The sequence below is a fragment of the Syngnathus scovelli genome, chromosome 16, assembly GCF_024217435.2.
Source record: "Syngnathus scovelli strain Florida chromosome 16, RoL_Ssco_1.2, whole genome shotgun sequence".
Classification (NCBI taxonomy): Eukaryota; Metazoa; Chordata; class Actinopteri; order Syngnathiformes; family Syngnathidae; genus Syngnathus; species Syngnathus scovelli.
In genome coordinates, this window is record NC_090862.1 from 1,696,082 (window position 1) to 1,721,811 (window position 25,730).

The following is a 25,730-nucleotide window of genomic DNA, read 5'->3' on the forward strand; positions in this document are numbered from 1 at the left end:
TAAATTGATTGGATATAATTTGGAAAGGCACATGACTGCTTATATAAGGCCCCACACGTGACTGCATGCTGACATGCAAACCCAAGCATGGGGTGTAATTTAGATAAATTGATCCAGCTAGTTACACCAAAAATCATGAAACTTCTAACTCAAGTGGCAAAAAAAAAAAAAAAAAACCTCCCGGTGGAACTTGCATTCATTTCTAACGTGCACAAATTTCATTAGATAAAATTAGATTAAAGCTGATCTGTGAGACCCTTCTTTTGTACGTAAATTGTTGCTATGGTAATATGCAATTCAAACATCACACACCAGAAACCTCAGTAGGTGTTTATTGAAGAGGAAGCAAACGACGGAAGAACACAAAAGCACAACAGAGCAACATGTTTGATGCTAAGCTATGCTTCACTGCGGCTGCTGCTGCTGCTGCTATAAATACGGAGCAAGGTGCTTTGAGATTCGGAATTACATCGCTGGTGCTAGATGGAAAAGTACACACGAGATCTGTTAATGCCCAAAAGTAAAAGTGTTTCTGAAGCTGCTGGTCCATAACTGCCATTGGCTGACTAAATACCAAACATAACCTGTTCCTAATTGAGAGGCACAGAAACCAAAACCAGCTAACTCTGTAGTGTTATAAAATAAACAAGAATAAATATTCCCTATGGATCATGTTTGTCAAAATGCACTTTCCAATAAGCGCACTTCAGCCTTGGCAACACTTGTTAATAATGTTTGCAGAAAAAATAAAGAAATAAAAACTTTTGAAGATATACTACAGAATGTCGAGAAGGTACCCCAAAACATTCAACAAAGAATTTAGCATTAGCAATGGAAATAATTCAGAGAATAAACAATGTAAAAACTTTACAATTTATTCGTGTAGTTAGTAGGTTAACCAAGGGTGATATCCCTAAACCAGCAATATTTGCAAACAAGCCCAAAACATCGACAGGTTTTATGCTAAACTAAGAAGTTGCTAACTGCCATTTTGATATTGTTAATAAAACTTCTTTCCAAATTGTCCCAACATATGTTCATCAAATACAAACTGGGCATTGAGCAAGCTTAGAAAAAAACAGTTTGCTTGTTTTAGTCTATGATTTTGTGTTTCTATTCTCGACGTTACATTTTTTAGCTCTCGAGTGGCACAATTTGGAAATACATGGCAGAATAAACAGGAAAAACACAATTGCATATCTTCAGATCATAATCATGCCTCTTTTAAATGTAGATAAAAACAATCGGTATCACGCATCTATTAATACCAGTGCAGCGTGAATCGATAAATACCCTGTTAATGTGAGCGTTTCACTCAAAAATGGATAAGGCGATTTTTCAAATACGGCACATGAACTTGCAGTGTGACTCCAGTTTTACAGGAAAATGACTCCGAATTTAACTTATTTTTTTTCAGTAAGAAAAAAAAACCCAGTAGCTTTTAAGAATCCCAATATAAACATAATTTTAAACAAATATTTCTATTCACATGGAAGAATCCTTTGACTATTTCATTCTACACTTTGCACATTCTTAAAACATAAATAACACATCTCCTTTCAGGAACTCTAGTACAAAAATGTTCAACAAAAGATATTTTCACACAGTAACAAAGAAGCCCAAAAGTGGAATATTTCAATTTTTATACAGTGGTGAGAGGTAGAAAATTATTAAATATGAGGAGGGGGTGGGGGGGGGTCTAAAAATCTCACATATGTCCTATTGATGACAGAGAGCAACTTAAAGATATCAAGGCAGGTCCCTTCTTAAATTAAAGATGTACAAAAGTTAAAATAAGGCCAATGGCAGCTATAGCTTATAGGTTTAAATACCTGGCACACGTTAATTGATTACACAATTCTAGAACAAAATTGAGTGTTTACTTTCTTTCAATCGCTCCTGCATCTACTTTCTCTTTTCGCATAAATCTGGCCAATTATTTTATTTTTTTTCTGAACACATAAAATGATTATTTTCAAGTATTTCCCAGTCAGAGCTCCGTCACGCAAATTTCAGGTTATGGTTACTGAATATTATCTAGTTCAACCTGTATTGACAACACTGTAATTGAAACACACTTTTCTAAAACCAAAAAATTATAAATCGTGCTATGCCATTTGAGTACGGACTATACTATTTTGTAGTACATTTTCGAGATAATGCTAAAAATACTGTTTGAGTAAATAAATCAGAATAATCTGACACGTAATACATTGCCTGCTACATTTTCTCTTACGTTCTTACTCAGTCCGACAATCATCCAGAGACTTTAATATTAGACAACAATAATCATAACCCGAAGAGGCAAGAAATATAATTATTGTTTGTTGTAACAGAAGTGAGTGCAACAATATCTGACTTAGTAAAAAGCCGCTGGAAGCGTTTTTAAAACAACAGTGAATATTTTAGGTGCATGTGCTCACCAGTGCGCAGAAGTGGATGTGACTGCTTCTTTTTTTTTTTTTTTTGTGGGAGTGTGAAAGAAAATACAGTTTTACGTCCCTTTAGGTGGCGTCCACTTCAAAGCTGTGGGGTCGATGGTTTTGCTGTTACCACGTTTGCGCTCCTTGGCTTTCCAGTCGTCAATAAGGTCCTACAACGGGCGGGATTCAGTTAAGCTTGCTCTAGATTAAGTTAAAATGCTAACTAATTAAAGTTTCTGTCATATATATATTTTTTTTAACCATCTCAGTGGGCGGCCACTTTGCCACAGAGTTGCACAGGTACCGACCAATCACGGCTCAGCTTGAGCGCGTCATATGACCAAACACAGTGCTCAATCTTACCTGTCGTTTTAAAACGAGGTGTTTCCCCTTCCAATATTTGAGCATTTGGAGAGACTGCAGCGTGCTAACAATGTCCACTGGGTTCACTGCCGTCTCTTGGCTGATCTCTAACAGTATAAAGAGAAAATATTCAAGGTAAGCGTACATCATTTTATAACATTGTTGAACGAGGCCACACAGATGATGCCGACATCGCGTGAAATTGCTTGGAGGCAGAAAATGACAGTTCCAGAAGGCATAACCTTTCTACAGCCAAAGGTTGAAAGCAGAGAGGATGTCATGCATTCGACTGAGCCTTAATAAAAACTCGCATCCATAACCGGTGCAAATATCAACCGGAAATAGGAATAGGAATTGCACTTTTAATGACATGAAACGAGGAAACACTAACGACAAAGAGTAACTTGCGTATTTGGTATTTCAACATTCCAAAATGGACTCACTGACCTTTAATGGAGATTTCTTTCCCCTGAAAATTATTCAGGTAGCGGAGCAGCACCTCTTTCCAGTAACTGCGATAGCTGATAAGGCCCAGGTCAGATAATGGCCGCTCTGGCGAGCCCACTTTCTCCTCTACCTTTGACAACAGGTAACCTAAAAGGACCAATTAAAAAGAAAATGCTAAAATCGATTGTTTTATGGTTTATAGAATGCTCGAGTAACACAGAAAAATAACAAAGAGCGTCAGCTTACTGAAGTCTATAAGCATTTTTCCATATCCCTGCCTCATGTACTGTGGCATGGTGAGGATGCAGGATACATTGTAGTTTAGGAAAGAGTTTTTTTCCTAGACAAAGACGGAAATAGGCGTAAATATAGCAACGATACGAAATTGTTGTCATTTTTGAAAGATTTTACCTTGGAGAAATATCCCACAAGATGGCACCCTGTGTTGTCCACCTCAGTCATCACGTAGAAGAGGAAAGGTTCAACGTCGTAATACAAAGTTTTGTGGTCTAGAAAAAGTTTGGCCAGCAGACAAAGGTTCTGACAGAAAATCTGACGGGAAAAACAATGCTGTTAAAAAATTTCTCCACTGAAATTAAGAATGAACTGTATTATGCAAATGAATGCTTGTCATGAATTTCATCAGACATGTTTTTTATTGTTTTAAGCTTTACCTTATTTTTCTTGCCATCGACCTCAAAAACTGAAATGTTGCCTTTTCGGTAGATTTCATCGCCGGGAGGATGCTTCCAAACACATTTGGCCTAATGCGAAAAGGACAAAAAAAAAAATGAAATGCTCGGTTGTGGAAATAATGTGAACGGGAATATTTGTAATCAGTCTTACCATATGTCTACGCAAGATGGTCTGGCTTTTCATATACTTAAGGCAGAATTCGCACATGTACAGCCTCCCCAGCCGGGCGTATTCCTCCGGGTACGGCGAGTGGTACCACGTGTCCAGTTCGTAGCGTCCGAACACGATAATTTTAATCATGTTGCTCCCCTCTGACACCTGGCCAGCCAGACGAAGCTTCTCCTGTAATGATCGGGGTAAGAGAGTGATGATGAAGATGGGAGTGAAAGGAAATGGTAGAAGAGGACAGAACAGGGTAATAGGTTGCCGTGACAAAAAGGAATAAGAGGAAAAAAAAAAAAACTCTGTTAGTCAGGGAAGAGCATAGATAACACCCAGAATCACAATGAAGAAAATTGTAGATGAGTGCAGGAATTTTCTCGAGCATATAAACTGCCTGTCAATTGTAAATGAACAACCCACAGATGAGAACTCAAAATAATATTTTTTTTTCAATTAAGTAGAGCCACTGCTTGCAGAGGAACGAGGAAGACTGGAGCACAGGTAAACAAATATTCAATTTTTGAAAGGCTTTCTTTCAGTGGTGGTAGCACCAGAAAATAATGAGTAGCCTGTGGGCTCGCCCGCCAATACTGGGCCATTGTAATTTCCTAGGAATGGTGTAGAAATGATTCTGTGGAAATCTAAACATTTAACCTCTGTAAAAGAAAAAAAAAATGTAATACTCTGCGTACTTCAGTCTTCTTAGCTTTTTAATTAATCGTCGGTCAGGAGGATATTTCAGAAAAACACTCAATTATTTTAAAGAGGCAAACAAAGTCACACATTGGAATGTGTGCCGCAATACTTGTAATGATTTTTAATAACTGAGAAGTTTTATGTTCTGGGTGTGATTACGAAACATGAATGAAAAGCTGATTAAAGCTATTATAATAATAATGACGCAACACTACGAGTCTACGCTAAGGCCCCAATCGTCACATTCATATTGAATGTTCATTTGCCTTTCGGAAATAGGGAGTCATTTAAGGGTCAAAACAAAATAACCTGACTTCTCAATGGCTCTCGATGGAACAGAACAACACACACAGAATAACTGAAAGGGATTGTTCCATCTACCAAGTATATTTCAGACTCCTCCTGAGGCTGCAGAGGAGGCTGTGCAGACTGGAAGAGAAAAAAAGGAAGAAGGCGGGAAGGAGCCGGCGAGGAGGAGAGGGGTGGGGGGGCAAATAACCGACGCAACAAGAGTGAAAGAGGAGGGCGATGATGAGTTTTCTCTCTTACAAGGTCCTCCGAGGCACGTGCCTGCGCTTTCCTGAACAAGTCCAGGTCGTAGTCGCTGGTGATGTTCTCCAGCAGGGGCTCCCGATTTATCCCGTGGCTCTGACGATGATCCTAGCGGCAAAGGCCGGTGTTTAAAATCATCATTAGTATGTTCAAACGGCATTTGACAAAGGTCTCATCCACAAACCGTATACTTGTCCTTCTCCTCCTTATTGGGACCGGTGTTCCTCTTCTTCCTCAGCTCAGTCACTTTCTCCTTGTAGCGCAGCTGACGATCTGTCGGGGTCTGACACGTCGCCGACGGTTAGCACCAGCTCGCGCCAGATAACAACCTGTCCTGGATGTTTACATCACACGTGGGCAGCTCCCGGCCGGGACAGGCGCGAAACAAAGATAACGCTGTACTTTTAGCTTTGGCGTGGTGGTCTTTCGTTATTTTAGTACAAACGACAAAGACAGAAAGTAAAAAGCCCGCCGGTTGTTTACAGTTTCTATCAGGCAATCAAAGTTGACTGTAGAGGGAAGTCCGAGAAAAACAAAACATTAATTACATATTTTCTTACGACTGCCAGGCTTGTCATCTATATTACACCACAAAACAAAGTCCACTTTCTTAAATATCGGATGAGACGAGCAGCCCAGTCACTAATTTATCTCTGGCCGACAGGACGCCAATTAATGTCTGCTCTTGCCTCAGGAAGGAAAAACATTGAAAAAGTTCAGATTTTATGAAGCTTCTGCTGCTTCTGGCTATAATGTCCAATGGAATATATAATAACTTAAGGCTCCATATTATCTCCTGCCTTTATTAAATTTGACCCAATGACATAATGATTATTTAATGCTTTCTAATATCACATCTCATTTCAACACAGGGCAGATCAAAACAAAAGCCAGTCACGAATCACTACAATACTTTTTGAACCGACGCCATACCTGGTTCCTGGTGGAATGGCGATTCTCGTCGTGACGGTGAGACAGCGTCCTTTCATCGGCCTGTTTCTCGCGAGTTGACACCTTGCCCTGACAAAACATCAACACGGTGTGATGACGGCAAGTGACAGTCAGCCCTGCAGCAAAAACAACCTTCTGCGTACCAACCTGACCCTGTTATACCACTTGCACATTGTGGGAGCCCTGAATTTGTTAGCATGTAGCAAAGCAGTTGCCATTATCAAGAGTCTTGTGTTTTAATACCTTGCACTCATCAGCTGATAGATTGTGATATAGAGGGCACCCCGATATGGAGAAGTGTCTCTCGTGTCTTCCTGTCAGGTGACCTACGCAAGGAGAAGATCATATGACTCTTGCACAGAGGCACGACATTTGAAGAAACAATCCCTTTACCTTGGGAATTACATCCAGGCGTGGGACACTTCATGTTGAAGTTGTAGCTCTCGTGAAAGCGCCGTCGTTTGGGCCTGTGGGAAAGGTCGTGAGCGGCGGCTTCTTTCAGCGAAAGCTCCTTTGCTAGTCTTTCATCCTCCTCTTGAGAAACCACCACATCATTGCTAGAAGAAACCAGGTCGTTCCCAGGGCTGGAGGTCTCAATGTCTGACTCTGAAGATGGGGCATTTCCGGTGGGGGTGCGGGGAGGGGTCTCGTCGTGGTCCGCTGTCCGCTTTATGCCTGGAGAATCAATAAAGGCCAATTAAAATGGTTTCTAATTTCTATGCAAAGATCTGATGGCCTCAATTAGGAGAGTCTCTTATTAGTGAGAAGTGGAGACTATGGACTACAACTTTTATTCTTTCTTTTTTCTAATTCCAAGGTCACCAAGCCCCAGTAAGTCATTTCACTGGTACCCAGGTACTTTACACCCTTTGAGACCAGGCAGAGGAATGTTACAGTCAAGACTGATGTGAGTGCGCATGAGGTGCAGAGCTCCGAGACCTCGGCCAGCAAATAACAGAACATGCTGTAGTCCTTGTTCTTGCCTACCTCTCCAGACACATTTGACTCGCCATGAAAATAGGCGTTCTTTTTTTTTTTTGGGTGGCAGCAGGGTAAGATGGAGCTAGAAACCTTCTGTGATAAAAGGTACAGTATATCAAACTTTCTGAAGCAAATGAAATAAGAAGTCGGGGTGACACTGTCCATGATTATTCCAAATACATCTCTTGAAATGTTGTTTGGCATTTACTGGAAACACAACCGTACAATGTAGAATGTCAGATTTCAGTGGCTGAAGTATTTGGGACATATGCAATATTACTTACATGAAATAATGTCATTAGCACCCTGTGTATGTAAGACATAAAGGCCAGTCATTTTTACACTTACCATTATTAACCTCTGTATCTGAGCCAGATAACCTGCACTGCCTGAGTGGGTATTTTTTGGCCGTGGTGTTTGTCGCCCCCTGTTGGTTACGCGTGCTTCTGCGTCTTGAGGAAAATGCAGACGCTGCTGTCTCCGCTGGTGCAGGAGAACTGCTTCGTGCTGTGCTGGAGTTTTCTGGAAGAGAGTAGAAATGTTTAGATGAACCGTAACGTTATAAGTGAATACCAAATATGCCATCCCACATTATCAAAGAGAATAAGAAAATGCAGTGAATAAAGGAAGAATAGTTTCTGTGACAAAGGAGGGGTTGCTTATGGACCTCTTTGACTTTAAACAAGTACATATTGTGAATATCCTACTTTTTCCACCTCTGCTAAATAATCTTCATGTTATTCCTTCATGAACACATTTGATATGTCGAAGTTGGGCAACATATGCATATAGTAAAAAAAATCTTGCAAACATTTTACCTCGTGTGCCTCGGCTGAGGCGAAGAGACGTGCGAGTCAGGCGTGTACTAATTCGTCGTTGCACGTTCGCGACTGCTTCGGCCGGCTCGAGGTCAGCGGAGAAATCAGAGTCCTCTGTCCCATCTGAGCTGCTTCCTGTCGTCCTCTGTAAAAATAAATAAATAAATTAGAAGAGTGTCCTGGCTAAAAGTAATTAAAGACAGACTTCAGATTGGTTTATTATTCCTATGATTTTGTTTTGTTTTACCAGTGGATAATCCAAAAAAGATCCCATCCTGGGTGAGGAGCATCATATCCTCCACATCCCCACGCAACAAACTTGTCAATAATTAATCAAATTAACCTAGTCACCAAAGATGGATATTTTAGGACCTTAAGTCAGATGGAAGGGATGATGGTAATCACATCTATCATTATGTTCAAACAAGCAACATTTAGCAAAAATGCAAGCTGCCAAAACTGACAATTTGGGTGAATCTGTAATGGACATTATTTTACAATATTAAACTGTGTATAATAATATGTATAACAGAATTTTTGATACAGCTCGTGCTAGCTTGACTGGGAGTACCTAATAATAATAGGTACCTGATCAGTTCTATGTTGTGAAAACAATTATTGATTCAAAGCATTACTAAAATGTTTACTAATTGATCAAATGTTCATAAATCAATTAGCCTGAAAACGTCACTCAATACGAAAGCCCTTTTGACGTACTTTTTTGACACTTCATAACAAGAAGCCCAGCACTTCATTTGCATATAACCAATAAGAGGAGACAAGAGGTGGAGCTCTACAAAGCCAGACCAATGAGCGCAACGCTAATTGGGATTCTGACCAATCACTGTGTTGTTTTGGTACGGACGCATCGCACCGTCCTCAAAATGAACAGCTTGTTCCATCCGAGTCCCGACCAAACACGAAGTATTCGCGGCTACGGAGGTTAGCATCAACGCACGCTCCGCAATCATAATAGAAAATAGGTCGAAAGGCAAACTACAATTGTGAAAATAAATATATATATATAGCGACATATTTAAGTAACCAGGAAATACACATCTGTTAAGCCGATGAGCAAATTCAACAGGGCATGTCTTATGAATTAACTCACAATCGTATCTAAGAGTGTATTCTCAACGCACACAAACTGCTAAATGTGTAGTTAAATTCCACTGGTTACTACAACCCCTTCAGTTTGCATCCTAAATTGGATAACGTAATCGATGACGTTATGGGAGCCAGCTTGCAGTCTATTCTAAAGGCTGTTTTGCACCAAAGAAAAGATATGCCTTACCTTTCTCCGGGGCATTTTCACAGAATCGTTTTTTTCCAAGTTAATAATGACTGTGACGGGAGCAATTTATGTCAGATCCCATTAATATCGAACAACAACAAACCGCCAGGTTACAATATGAGCAAAGTCAGCTGAAAACCGCGTAACGTATTGACGATTTTCCTCTCAAGGCGCACGCTCGGTACGTTGATAAAATCCGCCTGACTGGAAACAAGATAAGGTGCTTCGACCGTTCCCTTATGTGCCTAAAATTATGTTGAGTTCACGTAGAATATAACTCTAAATACATCAATATTATATTTGTTTTATCCGTCTCAGGTTTTGAGAATTTTTTCACGCTTCAATTTGTTATACAGTTTCGTCCTTTTAAAAAATAACAAAAAGTTGTTGTTACAAAAATACGGGTTTAAAACACTTTTAGGGCAAATTAAGACAATTACAGCCCAAACATCGAACAATATGACTTTAAATAGCAGATATCTGTACAAACGATGGTTGTCGTAGGTGGAAATGAATTTCCTCGCTTCAAGTTGTCAGTCGGCGGGTTTGACAGGCAGCACGTTCGCTCTGACGTGTTGACTTTTTTTCTGATTTCGCTTGGAGCGGCGTTACTGCTTTATAACAAAGATTGGGACCTTTAAAACTTCTCAGAATAGAATTAACGGACATATTGGAGATTTTCTGCAAAATTAAGCTATTACTATTATGGCTGGTACCACCACAAAGACTGTACAAGATATTTTTCAAAGCATGGAGTACGGACCAGCTACAAGTTCCAACACTGCCACTGCACAGGTAAAATGACTATTTTGCATGAAAGAAAATAGTGTTTTTGATGTTGTTCTGAAATTCCACATATTGATGCATGCTTCTTCATGTCACTTCTACTGTAATAACCACTATTCAAAGTATTACAAACCAGCGTTAGACTCTTGGACCTGTGTGAAGTTCATTAACTGATAACTCACAAGGCAAGCATGTGACTGAATTGCGCAATAACCTTGCAATGAACTGTCACGGGGGACAGTGAGTACACTTTTGATATCAAACTGCACTGTTGTTTACCATCTCACAAAATTGCCACCCTTAATATGAGACATGATATCCAGAATCCCAAACTTTATCATTTGAAGGCCAGATAGCGAAAAGCAGAAGTGTGCAATGGCCACTTTTAAGTTTGTTGAGAATATTGATATATAAGCATTTGAACAGGGGTCTGCATTTTTTTAATATCCACTCACTGTTTGCCTTTCCGCTGCCCTGTAGGCATGGCTGGATAACCAGTCCCGCACTTTGGGTCTATTCATTGATGGCAAATTTGTCAATCTGGTAGACAGACAGACTCGCTCCTTGTTGGACTCGAAAGGTGAGCTCCGATTTTGAGCCTAAAACTCTACACAGTTCACAATAACTTGGAATTTTTTTTAGGTGATCTGGTGTGCAGCACAGTGTGTGCTGTGCAGGATGATATTTCGCAGTGTGCATCGTCTGCTATCAAAGGCTTTGAGTCTTGGAGTCGCCTGTCCTGCTACCAGAGGTCCAAAGTGCTGCTCAGGTACATACCCAAAAAAACATGCTGAAAGGATTCTAAAAGTGCTGAAATGCTTCTACAAGTGTTTGTGCATGTTTTAGGATGTGTGTCACCTGTCCTCAGGTTGGCGAGCACTCTTGGGCAGCATGGGCAGACTGTGGCCGAGCTGTGTGACCTTTGTCAAGCCTCCTGCTCCTCCTCCAGCCTCATCAGGTTGTTGCAATACTACAGCGGCTGGGCTCAGCTTAGAGACACTCTGATCGCCAACTGGACGCCGTTGGGTGTGTGAGCTGGGCCATTGGTCCTGTTTTTAAAAATAAATAGACTTGTTATATTTTTGTCCAAAATTTACAAGTGTTTTAAAAACAGGTTTGTAAATGCTGTCGTCAAACTACACTCAGCACATTTTAATTAATATGATACCATTTTGAATATCTTATTCCTCTTTTACAGGTGTGGTGTTAGTCGTTGTCTCTGATGACTGCGGTTTTTACTCCCTGATGCTCAAAGTCTTACCAGCATTGGCAATGGGTACAAAAAAGTTTTGCGATACTTAGTTCATTGTGATTTTTGGTTCATATGCGATGATGTCACATTGACTGATTTACCTAAATGTTCTTCCTCCTCAGGCAACTCGGTCATCGTTGCCCCCGGTCAATGTACCGCCCCTCCGGCACTTCTATTGGCTCAGCTTTTTATGAGTGCAGGGCTTCCTGCTGGCGTTCTCAGTGTTTTAACTGGCACTGACATGTCACTTGCTTCTCATGTAGCCAAGAACTCCAGCATCAGCTACGTCACCTACAGTGGCAACAAACAGGTAGATATCGATAAGTGAGCTCACATGTATCAAAAACTTATGATTTTTTTTTTTTTAAATAGGATGCTGTGAAGCTGTGTAAAGCCACAGCAGGGATGGGGGTTCCAGTATCTGTATCCCCAAACATTGGCGCCACATGCCCTATCATCATTTTTGAGTCTGCTGACATCAACAGTGCAGTGGATGACGTGTTAGAGACTGCCTTCCAAAAGAAGAAAGAAGTGAGTTAAGTATCCACTATGCTCGTCAATTTTTTGATACTTGTTTTAAAAACCTTGTCTCCGCAGGTGCATTGGGTGTTGTGCGTGCAGGAGAGCGTGCTTGAAAGTGTGACGGCCCGCCTAAGGCTGCGCATGGCAGGCTTGAAATGCGTGGCGCTGCCCAGTGATGATGTCAGGGTGCTCGTGGACGCCGCAGTGCAGGATGCTCAAAATAGCGGGGCCACGGTTAGTCATAAAACATCTTATTGATCTCATGATTTTATGTACAGGTACTTGACACCGTGAGCTCATTTCATTTTGTTTTTTCATACCTCAGTTGGTGCAGTCCTGCGCTGTCCCCTCTGGTACGCAATATCCTCCAACGGTGCTTTGCGGAGCGGCCCCGTCCTCGTCATGTGTGGTCATGCCATCTCCTGGCCCACTGCTTCCGCTTATGACCTTCAGAAGTAACTCCGAGGCAGTGACGCTGGGTAAAGATGCCTCTGTAGAGTAGATGCATCAAAAGTATTTTATGCGTAAAATTCTTGCGTTCTACACAGGGAACCACAGTCCACATGGCCAAACAGCATGTATCTGGACTGAAGACCTCACGCTGGCTTTGGAAACATCTAAGAGGCACGCACATTCACACAGATAAAAAAAAAAATAATAATCTGACTTTTCCCTGGTTGCATTTCTTTAGTATTTTACAAATCATGAATGCCAATGGATGATGTTCAGATCTTTTTTTTTTTTTTCTGTATCTCTTCAGTCTGTCTGTTGGCTCAGTGTGGGTAAACTCACACCCTTTCTCTGATCCGTGTCTGCCTGTTTCTGGTCACAAAGACAGCGGCACATGCACTGATGGAGGCCAGGAGGTTTGTTTGCTTAGTTTGTGACACTTTTGCATGAGATAGTTTTGCGGTATCTACTATATTTGAAGCCTAAACAATCATTCTGCAATTTCTATCTTTTTTCAGGGTCTTTATCAATTTCTGCGGCCATCATCATCCTACGTTCCCTCTCGTGCTTCCCCTGTTGCTCTGGACTACGCCAAGTTTGGAACCGACGCACCGCCAGTTATCATTCCCGACGAGACCGCTGGGTGTGTTGTTTGTTTAAATATGGTTATTCTTACACAACTTAATTTTGCACATAAGCATATTCATGATTGTATATGTCTCGTCTCAGTACCCTGAAGTCCTACTCACATTTTGTTGCTGGCAAAGCTTGCAAATCGGAGTCTGGTGCCAATTTAGTAGTGCATCCACAAGGGGGCAGCAGTGTGCTAGGCCACTGTCCTGATGGAGGCCCGAAAGATGTCCGGAATGCTGTGGAGGCAGCTATCAAAGTTCAACCAGGGTGAGTGACCAACTTAATTCAAACAAACAAATCAAAACATGTTGACTAATACATTGGAGCTAAGTTTTCTTTTTTTTGCCTAATAAAACAAAACACAGTGTTCTCAAACAGTGTTTACCAAACTTGTCACGGTCATGATTTTGATTTTTCTGGATAATCTGCATAATTACCATTCTGACTTTTCTCCTTTAGCTGGATGAAAAAGAGTCCATCTGCACGTGCCCAGTCTATTCAGTCGCTGGCCAAGGGGCTTGAAGGAAAAAGGCAGGACATAGCGTCGTCAATCAGTACCCAAACTGGTCTTCCTATGGAAGAGGCTGATTCGGAAGTGGAGCTAAGCATCGCCCGACTCCGTGATTGGGCTGCCTATTGTGACAAAGTTCACGGCGGAACTCTGGTGAAGCCTTTAACGTTGTACAAAGTCATACTTTTTCAAAAGTGTTCTTTAAGTGAGTTTTAAATTCTCCTGATGCACACTTACTTTAACATCTGGTGTGGTTGCTGTCGCTCAGCCTGTACCACAGTCTGGCACGGGTCTCTCCATCCCTGAAGCCCTGGGAGTGGTGGGTGTGATCCTTCCCGACAAGCATCTCCTCCTCTCCATGGTAACACTTCTTGGAGCAGCCCTTGCCTCTGGCAACGCCATCGTCATGGTGCCCAGTCAGGAATATCCACTTCCGGCTTTAGCATTTATTCAGGTAAGAGGAATAATGCCCCTGAATCTTTTTTTCTTAATAGATGTTTGTCCCTAAATGTGTGGGAACTGCCAATGCTCTGCATCTAGGTGCTCCTGTCTTCAGATCTGCCAGCAGGCTTAGTGAGCATCATTACAGGAAGGAGAAACCAGTTGACAAAGGCCTTGGCCAATCACAGCGTCATCAAGGCCATCTGGTATTGGGGCAACAGTGAGGTGAGCATTATCTGAGGTCCTTCAAAAAAGTCAACATGAAGTTACGCAGCTCACATGATCCCGTTTTCTCGTTGTAGGGCTGCCAGTACCTCCAGTACACCTGCACCAGCCCGCTAAAAACTTTGCGGCTGTTCTGCCAGAAGGACAAGGACGGGAAGCATTGTGGTGGAGACTGGACACATCCATCTGTTCTGGAGGAACTGTGGAGAAATGCCGTCCAGTGGAAGAGCGTGTGGATTCCTACAGCTTAAAATGATAATAGAAAGAGTGTGATGAATAAAATGACAAAATGTTCACTGTAGGGTTCAAGGCAAGTTAAAGATTAATTCAATAATCATTTCAAAGGGACTTTCTGCTGTAAAAATAGCCTGTTATAAATCTCGAATGAAGTAATGGGCAAAGGTTATTGTACAACTACACAGGACAACGATCACATTTGGTGACAATGTTATCTTGGGAGGACTTGACAAATTGTACTCTACATAAAATGAAGGATTAAGCTGCTGTCGTTGTGTAACCTACCAAGGGAGACACATTTTGTATCAAATACAATGCCTTACTGCCTTTTTGAGAAACATGCACTTGTTTGGATTTGTAAACACGTAAAAAACTTAAGTTTGTTTCTAGTACACGTTCCATTTAAGTTACTATTAAAAGTAATTTTGCAGCATTTCTGTGTTCTTGTCTATGCTCGGTTGAGATTTTTGACACGCGTCATCTTGGTAGAATTATATATACAGAGGTAATGAGATTGGGCCATTATAGGGAAAACAAGTGTTGGAATCAACGTTCCCTGACTTGCATCGTGACTGTTAATCATCACTTCTCCATTTATCTTGTGCAATCCTTTTTAGCCGAGTCTCATGGAGTGTTAACTTCCCTTCCGATATGTGCTGTCATGGTCACAAGACCTCTCCCAGTCATTGGACAGCTTGCAATTTCAGATTGCTGAGTCATGACAATGACACAGCAACATTTCCAGTTGAGGTAGATGCAAAACATTTGTCTAGGAGTGAGTCAGCACAAATCAAAACAAACTGAGCATGCAAGGGTGGGGGGGGATTGCTGAGTAATCGTGACTCAGCAATTGTGAGGTCTTGAATATTCTTTTTCCTTGCGTTACGAGGTGCATCTGCTTTTGATTTAAAGTCTCATTTTCATACATGCAATAAGTCTAGCCAAAAACTGATATGGTAATCATTCAGGTGACGCAATAGGCTGGAAAGGCAATATTGTCACGTGCTCCCAAAACCTGCTGCCATTGGCGGATGTGATAGCTGACGTCACAGCAGTCATCAGATCGAGGAATATAAATTGAGGTCCTTCCAGTTAACTCCACACGGAGAGTCGCTTGAGAGTTCTTGCTTCAACAGTGTTTGAACGGAACTTCTTTCGTCCCTTTTTTTCCACCCCACTACTTCATAGCAGCTTTTTGTGTTATTTAGCTAACTTGACGCAAAGTTCTATTTTTGTACTTTTGGTTTTGGTAAGAAAAAGGAGAAAACCTACCAGCTAAGATGGAGTCTCAAGTGCGTCAGAACTACCACCAGGATTGTGAGGCCGCCATTAACCGAATGGTTAATATGGAGCTATTCGCTTCCTACACCTACACCTCAATGGTAAGTAAGTCTGTCGAGAGAAAAAAGAAAAAAGACCGATGTCACGTTACGAGGTTAGAACGCAATTTGTATGCAGAGCAAATGGACAACGTGCTCTTTTGTTGACTGACCCAAGAAGGCATTTCCGGCTGCTGTTTGCTAGCTGGTGGAAAAGGCCAACTAATGTGCCTTACTTGTTCTATTAAAAATAAATGTTAAATATGCCCAAACAGATTCCCACATTGTCCCGTGTAGACTACTGTTTTTAGTGAATTTGCTACAATTGGTATAATTAAATGTATTGCTTCACAGAAGCCGATCTAATTAATTTTATTTTCAAATGCTAGGCCTCTTACTTCTCCCGAGATGACGTGGCCCTTCCAGGTTTTGCCCATTTCTTCAAGGAGAACAGTGAAGAAGAGAGGGAGCATGCTGATAAGCTCCTGTCCTTCCAAAACAAAAGGGGTGGACGTATCTTCCTCCAGGATATCAAGGTGTGCACTACTAACTAAATAAAAGATGGTGCTGCTTCAAATTTTGTGTTATAATTTCTATTTGTGCTTTTCTCTAGAAACCAGCACGTGATGAGTGGGGGAGTGGACTTGAGGCCATGCAGTGCGCCCTGCAGTTGGAGAAAAATGTCAACCAGGCTCTGCTGGAACTGCACAAACTGGCCTCTGAACATGTGGACCCACATGTAAGTCTGCAAATTAACATTTACTCATTGGCCGTAATATTACTTTTCCTAATCTTTTGGTGTCCACAGATGTGCGACTTCTTGGAAAGCCACTACTTGAATGAGCAAGTGGAGGCCATAAAGAAGTTGGGTGACTACATCACCAACCTGAGCCGAATGGATGCTGGAAACGACAAGATGGCAGAGTACCTGTTTGACAAGCATACTCTGGGGGGCAAGAGCTAAATGCATGTCCCTTTTTTGTGAAGGCCTGTCATGTTCATCAAAATGGGCCTTCATTAGCATTCTCTACCTAGCCAACTGTTTAATCTGGTTAACAAAGGGCCATGTGTTTAGGTGGTTTCATGGGATGATGAAAATTGTTTGTCAAATGCTCAAGTGGCTGTTGTAAAGAGATGCTATGCACTACACTGAATAAAAAAAAATTAAGCTGGAATTAACCCTTTCTTTGTTCATTTACATAAGCATTGTTCAAAATGCTCTGCTTTAGGAACCTAGTCCCATTAATTTATTCTTGTCTATTTTCTTCAATTCATAACAGTTTTTACAAAGCCAGCTGCTTTGAATTAACACGGAGCCTCTTAAGTGGCTTCCAACGTGGTTCTGAAAAATCAGAACAAATCTGACACTCCTCTGCAGGACTCAACCAGTATTTAGTCTTAGTCTGCCCTCTAGTGGTACAAGATACGAACTACAATGCTTTGGATTTCACTACATATACAATTGCCTTTGGCATTTAAACTTTAGATTGTGTTAATGGGTTAATCCTTGTAAAAATATCATTTTTTTAAGGAGATTTGTAACATCAAATTAGAGCCTCAAGACCAAATATGTTGTGCAGAATGGCCAGTAAGGAGTTGGTATTGAGGGATAATGAGGAGATTAAAAAAAAGGAGGGGAGAGAGAGAGAGAGAGAGAAAGAGTTGTGGACAACCACTTCCCTTGAGGCAACACTGTTTGATTGGAGCTCACTACCTTTGGATGCCTAATACTGACCGAGACAAAGATAGGTGAGTCGTATTTATATTATTTTATCTATATGATATATTTATATTATTTTACAGAGGCCATGTTCACTTGACATAATGTTGATAATAAAAAAAGCAAAATGTCTTTCAAGACCCCCAAAAGAAAACATCCTCCACATGAAGAAAAACAAAACAGCTATGAGATATTCAAATTTGACAACAAATTAATTAATGGTGCATCGTGAGGGGAAAATGGGCAGGAGGCTCCAAGAGGAAAAAAAAACTGCTTAATTTGTTTAAACCCTGGGATTTTTGGATTACCTTGGCTACTTAATCTTGTTCTAATGCTTTCACGGTGACACGGGGACATCTACTCTGACTCGTTATTGAGGCGAGGGGCTCAAGTCACAGCTTGAAATTCACACATACGATTTTAAACAAAATAAAATTAAATTTCACCCTGTGATGTAAATAGAGTAAATTAATTAATTCATGCAGTTGTTGTTGATGGGGAAAATACTTTGAATGGTATTGGAAAATAAATTCAATTTATCAAATACATTTTGGGACACGATATTTCCCACAGAGCAATGATGCGGATGCTCAGCATGGAGGGGGCGCGACTCCGCAGGGCAGCGGAGGAGGAAAGCAAGGAGCCCCCGCCACCTCCGCCCCCCTCACATCACTCCAACCACCAGTTTGAGAGCATGAAGAACAAGTTCTTCAACGAGCTCACACACTTACCCAGTAAGTGAAAAAATATATTCAATTCAATCTGAGGATTGCTTTATCTTTAAATATCAAATTGGTCATATAGGTTATTTTTTGTGTCTTGAATATTTTTAGCATTCTCCCTCATTAGATCTTGTCATCTCACTTTCCATTTGTGTTTTTTTTTTTCCCATTTCTCATTGTCATGTGACCATTGTGCTCTGCTCCAGACCATAAACTCAATTGTAAGTGTCATTCCATGAAACTTTCTTCTAATATACTAAAACACTCATTCGGGCAAAAGTTTGGGACGATCCATCATAAAGCTTTCCTCCCTTCTTTTTTCAGTGCCCATGTGGGCAGTAGGTGCCATTGTGGTGGTGGTCCTCGCCCTAATTGCCTGTATGGGATTCTGCATTTACAAGAAATGCTTCAACAAGGGAAAAAAGCCCAAGAAGGTCAGAGAAAGAAAGGCCGGGCGAGGACGCAAGAAGAAGGAGAAAGAAGGGGAGGACGGAGAAGACAAGAAGGTAAGCAGTTTGTTTATTTATTTATTTTAGTATTTTATGAGCATTTTAGTATCCAGTGCTCCCTTGTTGATTCTCACCTATGACTAAGCTCCTGACATCATTAGGCCACGCCCCTAAAAGTGTGACGTCCACCTTGTATGTTAGATGGCCAACAGATTGTTGTAACATCAACATGAGATGTTTCATAATTACAGCTTGTGGTTCTTTTAGGAAGGTGAGGACGGGAAGGAAGAGGAGGAGAAAGAGAACTTTGGCAAACTGGAGTACACGTTGGATTATAACTTCACGGATAACCAGGTACACAGGTAGTCTATCAAAGTTGGACGTACCTCCACTCATGTTGTTGCTTCTCTCATTGTTCCTCCTAGCTGATAGTAGGCATCCTCCAGGCTCAGGACTTGGCAGCCATGGACATGGGCGGGACTTCAGACCCCTACGTTAAAGTCTACATGCTGCCGGACAAGAAGAAAAAGTTTGAAACCAAAGTCCAGCGCAAGAACCTCTGTCCGGTTTTCAATGAGACCTTTATTTTCAAGGTGTGTCGTACTGTTCAAATAACAACCAAGCCTTCTTACCTTTTAAAATTGGACCTTCTCGTTCCTTCAAGATACCCTACACAGAGTTGGGTGGTCAGACGTTGGTGCTCCAGGTTTTCGACTTTGACCGATTCGGCAAACATGACGTCATCGGTGAGATCAAGATTCCCATGAACAGCATAGACCTCGCACAGCCAATCCACGAATGGAAGGATTTGATTGGAGGAGAAAAAGAAGAGGTATTTTTTTATCTTCAAATTTCATTGAAATTTTGAGTGGTTTTGAAATGATAAAACTAACCTGATTATTTGTATTCCTTTCAATACAGCAAGAGAAGCTCGGAGACATCTGCATTTCTCTCCGCTACGTTCCCACGGCTGGCAAGCTAACCGTTAACATCATGGAAGCCAAGAACTTGAAGAAGATGGATGTTGGAGGACTATCTGGTGGGCACACATAAAAAAAACACCATAGTCATTTGGAAGAAATAAAAATAGAGACAAACTTACAGACACAATGTAGTCTTGGTGAAAATGAACTTTGCTTCTTCCACAGATCCGTTTGTTAAAGTGGTTCTTCAGCACAATGGAAAGCGCCTGAAGAAGAAGAAGACATCAGTAAAACAAAACACTCTGAATCCATACTTCAACGAGAGCTTCAGCTTTGAGATCCCCTTCTCCCAGATCCAGGTGGGTAAACAATCGTTTGGTCCAAAAGGAACGATATTTATATAGCATTTAAAAAAAATATTGTTTTCATCCCCACAGAAAGTCCAGGTGATCATCACGGTGTACGATTATGACAAATTGGGAAGTAACGACCCCATCGGCAAGTGCTGGATCGGTTACGGCGCTTCGGGCGTCGGACTGCGTCACTGGTCTGACATGTTGGCCAATCCACGCCGTCCGGTGGCTCAGTGGCACGTCCTGCAGCCGGAGGAGGAGGTCGATGCTGCCCTCAAGGCTCCCATCCGCTAAAATAACTCAAATAAAATCACATCGTACAATACATGGACACTGAGGGCTTGATTTTTGGTGGACAGCAGATCTACAATGGCTGGCACGGATATTAAAATCCTTTAAAAAAAAAAAAAATCAATTCTTCTTACAAAGTCATATTTTAGTGAGCAAAAACTTTGCACTTTGCCAACTTTCATCAATATTTCACAGAGCTGCCCTGATTATCTAAGGGCGGGATTGAAGTTTAGGATCGTGAAATACATTTATTAGATCATATTTTGAATTGCAATAACATCTTTGTACTATCATTATTTTGTCTTTGTAAATGAGTTTTAGATTTTTGTTTCAAGGAATCCTTCCTGAAGTAAAATGTGTTTACACGGGTCTATCATAAGAAAAATATGAGGCAATAATATTCTCACTTTTTGAGATTGCATTATGTATGTTTACCCGGTTAGATATTTAGAATTCCTACCAATTCCTGACTGTTTCTCATTCTTTGTGTGTGGAAAAGAAAACGTGTGTAAGATGATATACGTGTAAATAAAACATGATTAAATTGAATATTTCAAATTCCGTGACAGATGGTTGTGTGGATTTAGTCTCTAGCTCACATACACGCGCCTCTGGAAAATCTGCTTGAATAATAATCACTATTATACCGCCAAATTAAAAATCATCAGTATTTCTTTACTCTTCATTTTTCATATATAACGGAATCCACTCACAATTATATTGCTCATATTTATTTTGGACGAATGACACTTTTGCCAACAGTTTCGTTGGAGTGTGCGTGTGTGTGTGTGTGTGCGTGTGTGTGTGTACGCACGTGCGTCACGAAAGAGTGGATTAGCAGAGTGCCCTCTTTAGTCCTTGTCTCACGCAGTCAGTCAAACATGTGAGGTGGGAATTAAACAGGACGGTGGCAAAGTATGGACAGAGAGGATACTGACAAGCTACTTTAAATACAACTGATATGCTTTATGCAGAAAAGATTAGGGTTCAAATATTTTATGAATGTTAATTAACATTTATTGATGCTGGAGCTGACTTATTTTTTTTTATATCGCGAAAAAAGGGCTTTGTTAAGGTTAAAAAAAAGAAAGATGCGAACTGACAGAGAGCATGTTGTTTTATTAAAATACATTATCAAGAAACAATCAGAGAAGCCGTATATTTGTAGGGAGTACAGATTTAAGATTCCCGCTCTTGTACTTCTTCTCGCCATTTTATTATTACTTTGGTTCTTCCTTTCACGCTTTTACTTCCAACGGCCACCCACCTTCCCTTTGCCGTGCACCTTTTTACTGTAACACACACGAGAAAGTTGGAAGTAGGAAAGACGTCCGAATAAAATCAAAGAGATAAATCGGTTTTGTAAAAACAAAAGTACTTACAATTTCTGCGCATGTTGGATTCTGTTGAGCAGCACAATAATCTGCAAAGAGCAAATCGAAACGATCAGAACAAATGACAAAATAAAATAACATTCCAGTCCAAGACTCGCTCACCTCATATTTCTGGTGCTTTATATGCTCCATATAGTCAAATTTTTCAGACTCCAGCTGGTAGATCCAGTTCCACAACTCCTGGGCTCGTTGTCTTTTTGGAACATGAAAAAAAAAAGTATTTTAGGTCTGAGGAGGAACTTCTTGCTTGGTTATTTATAGAGCGCTGGGTGGATCTCCCGTGATAAATGAACGATAAGGAGAAAAAAAAATGAATCACCTGAGGGAGTCCTCTCTCATGCTGTCGATGCCGAGGGGCTGGCGCCGGTCGGCCAGGGTCCTCTTCTTGACCTCTCTGCCAGTCATACGCTTGCCCCTCCTCGACTCGGCCTAGCCGACATGTACACACACATACAGCCTCAGTATTTTATTTCCTTTCCATGAGAGTCAGTCTCAAGACCTTGGCCAGGAAGCCTCCAAAGTTGGCCCCCATGCCAGAGAGGACTTTCTTCTTCTTGGCATCATCATCAGCTTTTTTCTTGGCTTCCTCCTCCTCTTTCCTCTGACGTTCCTCCTGGCAGATAATGAAGGGAAATGCTTCATGTTGGAAAACCATTCTGAAGAGATTTTGATCTCATTTGCGTCTGTTCTGATCGTATTTGCTTACCGCAATCCTATTCTGTCTGTCCTTCTCCTTCTCGGCTCGCACTCTTTGGATCTCCGCACGCTCTGAGCGACGACGTTCCTGACAGAGAAATTAGTTTTAATTGCATATTTTATTTTGAAATGAATCCCTATCAGAATGAAACGTAACGACAGTTTTATCGCTTCATAGTGTTTGGTCAGGTTTTGACCAAAACAACTGTGGAACTTACAATTCTGTCCTTGAGCCCAATAAGCTCCTCCTCATCCTTCTTCCTTTGTTCAAAGTGGACGTCGATCAGCGTGTGCAGCTCCAACATGTCTTTTTCCATTCGCTTCCTGTGGATGTCCTGGTGGTAAAAATGGATTTGGGGTTGGAGGTCAAACTAAAATTATGAAATTCTACTCCGGATGAAAAGTTACATAAAGTCAACTTACATCAAAATCAACTCGATCTCCTTCTGGAATCTTTGGAGGGGCAATTTGAGCTACCACTGGTCTAAATGGAGAAAACAAAGGATGAAATAAATTTGTAAGAAATAAGAAATGAGAACCCTACACACTAAAAAAAAATGTTTTAACACCAAATAATTGACTTTAGTTAAAAAAAATCTTCTGACTTTCTGGAACTAGAAGAGTTTTCAGCAACAGAAGACTGAGGCGATTTTCCAAATTTAAAAGCGAGAGATAAAAAAGATAAAAAAGAAGACCTACTTTGGTTTGGGACGTTCTTTCTCTGTTGAAAAGAGCGAGGATTATGCAGTGAGTAAAACACAGAAATAGAGGATGCATTAAAGCACTGTTGGATGGTGTGTTGTCTAAAACTCGCCCTAGTTAAAAAAAAAAAAAATAATAATAATAATTTGGTTTTCTCTGGAAGGGGCTTAAGAAAAAATCTGAACATAAACGGCTTACAAATACTAGGCTGTAGAAATAATAGGCCATAATGACAATAAATACATAATTGAGAAATAAATATTCTATATGGTATGAGCTGTTGACACTATGAAATGTCCTTCCATTACCTGTTTCATCCTCGTACACATGCTCCTCCTCCTCCTCCTCCTCATGCTCCTCTTCATGCTTATGGTACCGCTCATATTCTTCGTCCTGCTCTTCCTCCTCCACCTCTGGCATGGAAAGACAACAGATTGCACGCATATATTTTTGATAAAGAGTTGAATACTCTGCACCTTACCCTCCTCTGCCTGATCCCTGGACAAAGAACAAAGAAAGAAAATGAATAAAATGCAATTGTCGTTTTTATTGCAGAAAGAGCACGTAAATGGATACTCACTCGTACTCCTCTTCTATGTCGGACATGGCTGCAAGAAACAAGTCTGTGAATGTTAAAACAAAAAAAATAAAAATGATATCTTTTCATTCGCTAATCTCCTCAGTAGAATTGTCCAGGAGGCGATTTCATCTTACAAAAGTTTAGATACACCCTGACATAACCCAAATCTTTTTTTTTTTTAAATATCGTATTCACATCAGCAACCCAAACGAACTAAAGATAATTCCATTGGTGCATGGTTTAATGCCGGCTCTTTTGTCCTGGAACATTTTTAGACTCTTCACAGGAGGCCTTTTTTGACCGGTTGTAAATCACTTTAAATAAACAGCCAGATAATACATACTGAGATGCTTCTGGCTATAAATTGTGTCCTCGAGCTGCGACATAAAACAATGCAGAGACACAGAGGGTGTGTGTTGACACCATCTTGGCAAATGATGCTGGAGGACCAATACAAGAACAACAGGTGAGAATGTAACAAAGGTTAAACAAAGAGAGCTTGAGTTTCTCTCCCTTTCGTTCCCGCATTGCTCACACGTTGTCCTTAAACACACTCGAGATCTCTTCCGTCAGAGCTTTTCTGAAAAATCAAAGCTGCTAATTTGACTTTTTTGACATTCTGTGTTTTCTTCTTGAGATTTGAGCACTTCTGTCAGCACTAAGCATCAATGTTGGAAGCTAAAAGGAGAGAGTGGTGGGCTGAAAAAATTCAGGGAGGGGATTTAGGGAGCGTCAAAATCAAGCAGGCAAATGCACTGGTCTTAGGTAGGGTAATTTTAGTCAAGGACAGTTCTTGTTGTATGTGTGTCCATCACAATTTTTATGTATTTATATTTAAAAAAAAAAAAAAAAAAGCTGCAGCTAAAGAAAGGTAAGCAAGTAAATTATAAAATCAAGGGACCATGCAGTATTGCGTTTAATATGTGCATTTAAATATGAGGTTGAATAGAAATTGTGAGATGACACTATCGGACTTTTTGTTTTAAATATTTTGATGATATCATAAAAGAACGAGCAATTATATCAACAGACTAATTCCTAATTCTGCTAAAAGTGGAATACTGGCAAAAATATTCATGAACCAAGAATCTCTTGGCTGGTTCAGGCGTTCGAATCTCAGCTCTGATCTTTCTGTCCGTAATTGGCTGTGTGTGTATCCTGCAAACTGCCATGTAACAGTTAACCAGGTGCTAACTAGTTAACACTCGTAGTGAACGAATGTGTTTAGGGGTAAATGAGACCGAAGAACGACGTGACAAATTCACTATGTAATCTGTACGAAACAATGTCTCGTAGCATTTTATCGCTGCAAGACGAGAACATGTCGTAACTTTTTATATTTCTTTGCAAATTGAACAGCTTCACTACACAACGACTGTATATAGTCACGATAGAAACACCTTGATAAATAAATAACCATTGAATTAATTTGATCTCCTCTGTGTTAATTAATTTATCTGAGAAAAAAATAAATGACAGACCTGTATGAAGACGAGGAATCAGTTGACACACACACAAGCCGGACTGGGACTACTGTGCAAAGAAGGGGAGATTTATAGCACGGGGGGGAACAATGCGTGGGCTCTATGGATGACTAGTTGCACATGCATTCAACAACTATGATGGAGTGTTTGAATATAGGCTTCAAAAATAGCCGGGAGCGCGTGTGCTAACTTGCAGGTGTGCTTTGTGTGGTCAGGGTTGACAGCCACGGGCGGATTAGACGGCCGCAAGATGAGCACCCCGTGGGATTAAGGGGAACGAACAGTGGGCTGGCTGGCTGGCTGGCGAGGTGGCTGGCTGACCTCACCGGACAAATGGAGGCTGGTGGCCCAGGACAGGTGGAGCGGGAATGACTCAATGAAAGGAGAGATAGATAGAGAGGGTGGCTGGGTGGGTGGGGCAGGAGAGAGACAAAGCTGGCAGAGAAGGCATTAGTGCTATTTATACGTATAATTTAGTGTTGAGCAAAAGCCTCCATTAGACTAGTTATACTGATGCGACGGGACATTTATAACTCAAAAGCTGAACTGCTGCTGAAATAATTGTGGGTTAGTTCGTCCAGTTGTGTTAGCTTCTACCTGATTCACTTTTTTTTTTTTTATTTAATCCTTAAATTTGATCTAAAATATTACAGGCGT

At 40.9% G+C, this 25,730-nt stretch overlaps 5 protein-coding genes across 10 annotated transcripts; 3 read left to right on the top strand and 2 right to left on the bottom strand.

Moving 5' to 3' along the window:
- Positions 1-315: 315 nt before the first annotated feature.
- LOC125983039 (histone acetyltransferase KAT7) lies at positions 316-9,593 on the bottom strand. Of its 2 annotated transcripts, none has more exons than XM_049743888.2 (15): positions 9,384-9,593; positions 8,090-8,234; positions 7,620-7,793; positions 6,684-6,965; positions 6,534-6,616; positions 6,273-6,359; positions 5,524-5,622; positions 5,358-5,447; positions 4,080-4,271; positions 3,908-3,997; positions 3,645-3,785; positions 3,480-3,573; positions 3,234-3,380; positions 2,787-2,893; positions 316-2,593 (listed from the first exon to the last, which is right to left on the bottom strand). In XM_049743888.2, exons 1-15 carry the CDS (start codon positions 9,396-9,398, stop codon positions 2,495-2,497), a joined length of 1,845 nt encoding a protein of 614 aa, XP_049599845.1. In that variant the 5' UTR covers positions 9,399-9,593; the 3' UTR covers positions 316-2,494. The 2 variants fall into 2 exon arrangements, with proteins under 2 accessions (XP_049599845.1, XP_049599844.1); XM_049743887.2 differs by having other exon boundaries at positions 5,337-5,447; positions 9,384-9,592.
- Positions 9,594-9,824: 231 nt separating this feature from the next.
- Positions 9,825-14,873, top strand: aldh16a1 (aldehyde dehydrogenase 16 family, member A1). Its single transcript, XM_049743978.2, has 17 exons — positions 9,825-10,178; positions 10,650-10,749; positions 10,812-10,938; positions 11,038-11,195; positions 11,368-11,445; positions 11,544-11,731; positions 11,794-11,952; positions 12,019-12,177; positions 12,269-12,422; positions 12,492-12,567; positions 12,704-12,809; positions 12,912-13,036; positions 13,123-13,293; positions 13,486-13,690; positions 13,806-13,991; positions 14,078-14,203; positions 14,281-14,873. Exons 1-17 carry the CDS (start codon positions 10,089-10,091, stop codon positions 14,452-14,454), a joined length of 2,382 nt encoding a protein of 793 aa, XP_049599935.1. The 5' UTR covers positions 9,825-10,088; the 3' UTR covers positions 14,455-14,873.
- A 651-nt stretch (positions 14,874-15,524) lies between these two features.
- Positions 15,525-16,934, top strand: LOC125983081 (ferritin, middle subunit). The gene is made up of 4 exons (XM_049743972.1): positions 15,525-15,822; positions 16,149-16,295; positions 16,373-16,498; positions 16,568-16,934. The coding sequence occupies exons 1-4, from the start codon at positions 15,721-15,723 to the stop codon at positions 16,721-16,723; spliced, it is 531 nt and encodes a 176-aa protein (XP_049599929.1). The 5' UTR covers positions 15,525-15,720; the 3' UTR covers positions 16,724-16,934.
- Positions 16,935-17,268: 334 nt separating this feature from the next.
- On the top strand, positions 17,269-20,783 carry syt5a (synaptotagmin Va). Of its 2 annotated transcripts, XM_049743922.2 has the most exons (10): positions 17,273-17,508; positions 18,053-18,213; positions 18,408-18,422; positions 18,526-18,707; positions 18,918-19,004; positions 19,076-19,243; positions 19,315-19,482; positions 19,572-19,689; positions 19,799-19,932; positions 20,011-20,783. In XM_049743922.2, exons 1-10 carry the CDS (start codon positions 17,372-17,374, stop codon positions 20,218-20,220), a joined length of 1,380 nt encoding a protein of 459 aa, XP_049599879.1. In that variant the 5' UTR covers positions 17,273-17,371; the 3' UTR covers positions 20,221-20,783. The 2 variants fall into 2 exon arrangements, with proteins under 2 accessions (XP_049599880.1, XP_049599879.1); XM_049743923.2 differs by lacking the exon at positions 18,408-18,422 and having other exon boundaries at positions 17,269-17,508.
- Positions 20,784-21,316: 533 nt separating this feature from the next.
- tnnt1 (troponin T type 1 (skeletal, slow)) lies at positions 21,317-25,189 on the bottom strand. 4 transcript variants are annotated; one of them, XM_049743954.2, is made up of 14 exons: positions 25,071-25,118; positions 23,933-24,029; positions 23,590-23,632; positions 23,491-23,507; positions 23,318-23,422; positions 23,007-23,028; positions 22,731-22,791; positions 22,526-22,642; positions 22,318-22,395; positions 22,111-22,224; positions 21,931-22,040; positions 21,714-21,804; positions 21,600-21,640; positions 21,317-21,509 (listed from the first exon to the last, which is right to left on the bottom strand). In XM_049743954.2, the coding sequence occupies exons 2-14, from the start codon at positions 23,973-23,975 to the stop codon at positions 21,464-21,466; spliced, it is 888 nt and encodes a 295-aa protein (XP_049599911.1). In that variant the 5' UTR covers positions 23,976-24,029; positions 25,071-25,118; the 3' UTR covers positions 21,317-21,463. The 4 variants fall into 4 exon arrangements, with proteins under 4 accessions (XP_049599911.1, XP_049599912.1, XP_049599913.1 ...); XM_049743955.2 differs by having other exon boundaries at positions 23,590-23,617; positions 25,071-25,115; XM_049743956.2 differs by lacking the exon at positions 23,933-24,029 and having other exon boundaries at positions 25,071-25,189.
- Between the last annotated feature and the right edge of the window lie 541 nt (positions 25,190-25,730).